Genomic DNA, 4,899 nt, shown 5'->3' with positions numbered 1-4,899 from the left:
GACACGCCCTGGACCGCAGAGGCCGACATGGGCAGCGTGGGCGCGGGTGGCTCCACCAAGCTGCCACACCAGAGACTTGGCTGCACGGCCGGGGTGTCGCCCAGCTTCCAGCAGCACTGTGTGGCCTCCCTGGCCACCAAGGCCTCCTCACAGTAGCCATGGAGCCCGGGACCCAGAGGGGCCAGCAGCTCCCAGCGGGGATGCCACTCAGAATCCCTGATGATCTGATGCTTTTTTAATTTTTAATCTGATTTTATGATGTTGTGATCTAAATGAGGGGTGGGGAGAAAATGAAGAGAACACCCAGTGTCCCTGCTCATGGAACAGGGATGCCCCGCCTGGTTCCTACTGTGCAGATCTCTTCACTGAGTTTACACACGCTTGTGTTTTCAACACTAGGTCTGAATGTGAAGCGGGTGTGTGTGTGTGTGTGTGTGGTTGCTGTGCAAGTGTACAGGGCTCTGTGTGTATGTCTCCGTGGCTGCTGTGGGCCAGGCTTCTGGGGACCCTGCAGGGAGGCCTGGCTGAGCTGTTGGTGGCTGCACAGAGCCTGCAAATGAACTGTTCCCTTTGTTCCCAGCTCCGGGCTGTCCACACCCAGACCTGACCCTTACTTCTCCCTCCTGCCTGTCTGCAGAGACCAGCGCCACCCACAGTGTGCAGCTGACCCCTCCCATAAGCCAGGGAGCTTGCAGGTCCCCTGGCAGAGCTCATGCTGCATTGTGACCCACCTCCCAATGACTGGGACGGAAAAGGAAGCTTCCCATGGGTAGAGGCTGAGGCCCTTGGTTGCTGCCATTCTCCCCTCCTCCCTCGAGTCACCAGGCCCCTCCATATGGGTCCAACCCAGCGCCACCCCTCCCCGGGACCCAGGAGGAGACCACCTTGCCAGGAACCCTGGGCTGAATCCACCTGCACCCAACATTTGTGCTGGGATTTTGAACAGTTTCACGGGTCTTTGGACCTCTGTCCCCTCATCTCTAGTGGGTGGTGAGACCAGAGAACTGAGGGCCAGCTTTATGCTCCAGCCCTGAGAGGCAGCCTGCTTCTCCGTGCTTTGGTGAAGCTGGGTGAGGCCAGTGGGGGAGCCTTTGCTGGGCATCAGGGCTAATGGGGGTCTTCCGGGGTGAGGGGGGACACCCGGACCATATGGATCACTCCTGTCCACACACACCAGGCCTTGTCCAGGAAGCAGGCCCCACGCGGCCCTCCTGTGCTCATTGTAAGCCCAGGCTCTCAGCCACCCTGCAGGGAGCTGCACCCACCTCAGACTCACCCTGTCCTGTCACCACAGCTGATCCCAGAGCCTGTGAGATGGGGCTTCTGAGAGCCATCTCCAGCCCAGAGGATGTGGAGCCTGGGTAAGAAGCCTGGGCCTCCTTGGCAGCATCTTGTGTATTAAGAGATCAGTTCGCTTTGGAAGAGGAGAGGCCTCTGGTCTGTCGTCTGTAGTCCTGTGAGGCAGGGGTCACTGCAAGGACCCCTGAACGGCCCCAGGGAGGCTGCCAAGGCAGACACACAGCGGGCTGCTGGGGGCTTCCTTTGGGCTGGGCCAGGGCGAGGGGCAGAACCCACCAAATGGCGCAGGACTGTCATGGTTACAGGAGTCAAGCGTTGACCCTGATCATTGTGTGTCGCCTTTCCCGGATCGGACCCTGAGCCCAGGAAGCGGGGAAGCGTGGCCAGCCTCTTGCACTGCTTTGTCTCCGAAATAAACTACTGAAATCAAACTACATTTCACACGCGTTTACAAAATGTTGCTCATGTTTGTTACATAATCCTCCTGGCCCTTGAAGAGAGATGTTTAATAAAGCAGCTTTATGTCTCTTAAGTAAAACCCCAGTGCTGATCAGCCTTGAGAATAGGCAAGGTGTGTGGCATGGCCCAGCTGTGCCAGGTCCCTGTGCAGTGCAGCGTGGTCGAGTCACACATGGCTGCCTCGGGCTGGGTGTCAGGTAACTGCTTACTGGTGGCACAGTGTTTCTGCAGGTTTCCATGCAGGTGGCAAGGGTGCAGTTATGTGTTCCAGGAATAGGAATGGGGTAAGGTGTGGCCTCAGAGACCCAGCAGCTATGGGTGGACAGGAGCCACCTGTCAGGCTGGATGCTGGATGCTGTCCAGCAGGCACAGGAGCATCAGCGGCTGCAGTGGACAGTGACCAGGCTCCAGATACCCTGTGGAAGAGCCCTATGCAACCGGCATGAGAAAGCCTCAGGTGTGTGCAGCCCTCTGGGTTCCAGCATGTTGCAGTTTCCCCAAAGCCTCATTGGCCCCGCCTTGGGAGGCTGTGAGGGACAGACGGGCAGCCTAGACCATAAGTTGTAGGCCCACTGAGGGCGTCACGCCCACAGGAAGCTCTGCTAGGAAAAGCAGGTTGCTGGAGTGGACAACCAGCATCATGGAGCTGGAACCCAGGCCTCAGCTTCCATCCCCAGCTGGTCAGCACGTCGGCCCTTCTTAATGGTGGTCAGTGCATGGGGCTGTGACTCTGAGGCCACGTGGCAAGGCCATGTTTTGGCTGAGGCCTTGGGTGATCTCAGAAGGTCACCTGCCGTGGTGGCTCATGCCTGTAATCCAGCACTAGGGAGGCTGAGGCAGGAGGATTGCTGTGAGTTCAAGACCAGCCTGGGCTACATAGTTCCAGGTCAGTCTCAACTACATAGTGAGACCCTGTCTCAAAAAACCAAAAAAAAAAAAAAAAAGCCACCTGCATTGAGTCTCAACAAAGGCCTTGGTTCAAGTTGTGCTTAAGGACACTTTGGTTATGAAATGACAACGATTTCACAAGCATGACATCCACAATGCTAGCTGCTGGTGTTCTCATCAAGAGCCTAGCGGAGCCTGTTCTGGACCAGGGCTTTTGCCACTGGTGTCACAAAAGCATGTTTGCGACTTGGTGGGCAAGGCTGGCCGGCAGTTACCCAACATCCTATGTGGGAGTCACATTTTGCATGTGGTCTGCCTGTGTCTTTAGTCCTATTGGTGCAGGAAAGATGACCTTGAAGGGGCATTCCTGTCCCCAGAAGCCAGCGAGAGGGCTTGGTAGATTGAGAGACCCTAGTAAGAAGCTGGTTTTCTGGGTCACTAAGAAAAATGCCTTCGAGACCAAGGGAAACTGTCCTTGATCTTTGCAGCCTGATTCCTGGCTCTTGGGCAGTCACTGGCCAGAAAGTCACGGGATGGCCCTGCTGATGTCCCTGGGGTTTGTGTGTACCCTCTCCTGTCCCTAGAAACTAGTCATTCACTTAGTGGGATTCCCTTGCCTCTGTGACCCTAGAGCCCTTGGGCTGGGCACCCACTGTCCCTGAAGGGGCTCAGATGTCCACACAGGTCACTGTGAGGTGGGCAAGTGCAGTGACCCTCAGTGGGTCTGGCCTGTGCCTTTTCAGCTTGGCCCGGCTCCACCCACTGCCCTGTTCGCCTGCCCCAGCCTGAGCCCCGTTGGGACCTTGCGGCCAGTGGTCCTTGTCAGGTCCTCCCCTCATGCCTCTGCCAACTCTGCACAGTCGTTGCCGGTGTGGTCTTGGATGCGGAGAGCTGCTCACCATGGGTGGTGTTGCCTCTATGGCTGGATCCTCCTCCTGGCTGTGAGCAGTAGGATGCCCCTCACCGAGACTAGCCAGGGCCTTTTCCAGAAACTGTTGCGCATTCTTTACTTCTCCAGTCTCCTGCAACCTGGCATCGTGGATGAGTGGGCCCTGTCCAGGGTGAGTCACCTCTGCGACCCCTCAGGGAAGCTGCTCACAGGAGGCTTTCCCTGTGCTGTCCCCTTCCACCTGTGCTTTGTGACAGCTGCTGTTTGCCTCAGCCCCACCCTGTGCACAAGCAGCTCTACCAGAACCCAAGCTGGTCTGTACTTGGTATATATATTTCTATGTATAAAACCATGGCTTCTGCCCATCGGCTCTTGGAATTGGGTTGTGCATCTCTGCTCCGTGTGGTTATAACGCAGGGGGCTCATCTTTGGGATGGGTTTTTGGTGGAAAGGGGTCCCTGGGCTCTCTACCAAGTAGACTTGGTGGGGGATGTTTTGATCATCTGGCCTCGTGGATATACCTTCAATTGTGGTTGTCACTCCGTCTCTGTCGGTGCGTATGAACATCTTTTTGGAATGGGAAAAAATAAACACCTTTACAGCCACAGCCCTTCAGATGTGCCTCTTCTTTGGGAATAGGCGGCAGCAACCACAGGATTCCTGGGACCCCAAAACGATTCGTGTCATCATAGTCACAGTTTTCTGGTCTGTGCTGCCTGGGCCCTCCAATCCTTACCATAGTCTGGCAAGGAGATAGAAAATATTATCCTCATCCTACAGATGAGGAAACAGGCCCCATGAGGGCCAGGAAGGCCTGCCATGCTCTCTAGTTAGTGCCTCCACTTTCAGTCTGAGGTTTTCACTCCCAGACCTGGCCTGCTCAGAGCCAGAACCCCGGCCCTTGGAACATGGGTCCCAAATGGTGCTCTGGACTCAGCTCTGTCTGGGTCCCCTCAGGGTGGCAGAGTGGTGCCCTCTGGTCCCAGGAGGAGGATACCACAGAGGTGCCTGCCAAGGCCAGGCCTGCCCCGGAAGTCTTGGTGCTCCTGCCTGGAAGAGGTATCCACGCCAGTTTGCTCTTATCGGGCAGAGGCCCCAGAGCTGCCACCTGGACAGGTGACTTGCAGATCCCAGGCCAGAGCTTTGTCCTAGTCCCTGCTACATACTGAGGTCTGTGAGGCCCAAAGTAGCCACGCACAGATGTTTGATGGATGACTGATCGGCCCTGGTGGTCTGCCAAAACAGCACCCAGCCTGGCCTGTGCTGATTACATAATCTCACACGGACCCCATGCTTAAATGCTGGGAGCCTCACTCTTGCCTGTAACTTTTTTTTTTTTTTTTTTTTTTTTTTTTTTTTTTTTT

The 4,899-nt window shown here is 56.1% G+C and overlaps 1 protein-coding gene across 1 annotated transcript in view; it reads left to right on the top strand.

Annotated features, from left to right (window-relative positions):
- The window catches only part of Itpk1 (inositol-tetrakisphosphate 1-kinase), a 146,415-nt gene extending 142,079 nt beyond the window's left edge, over positions 1-4,336 (top strand). Inside the window, exons 12-13 of the mRNA XM_033766732.1 lie at positions 3,431-3,707; positions 4,277-4,336. Of these exons, the coding sequence (XP_033622623.1) occupies positions 3,431-3,707; positions 4,277-4,336 (337 nt within the window). The remainder of the gene's footprint in view (positions 1-3,430; positions 3,708-4,276) is intronic.
- Positions 4,337-4,899: the final 563 nt, after the last annotated feature.

This window comes from Fukomys damarensis, unplaced genomic scaffold (assembly GCF_012274545.1).
Source record: "Fukomys damarensis isolate Sample0158 unplaced genomic scaffold, DMR_v1.0_HiC HiC_scaffold_21, whole genome shotgun sequence".
NCBI lineage: Eukaryota > Metazoa > Chordata > Mammalia > Rodentia > Bathyergidae > Fukomys > Fukomys damarensis.
This window is presented reverse-complemented; position numbering and strand designations above follow the sequence as displayed.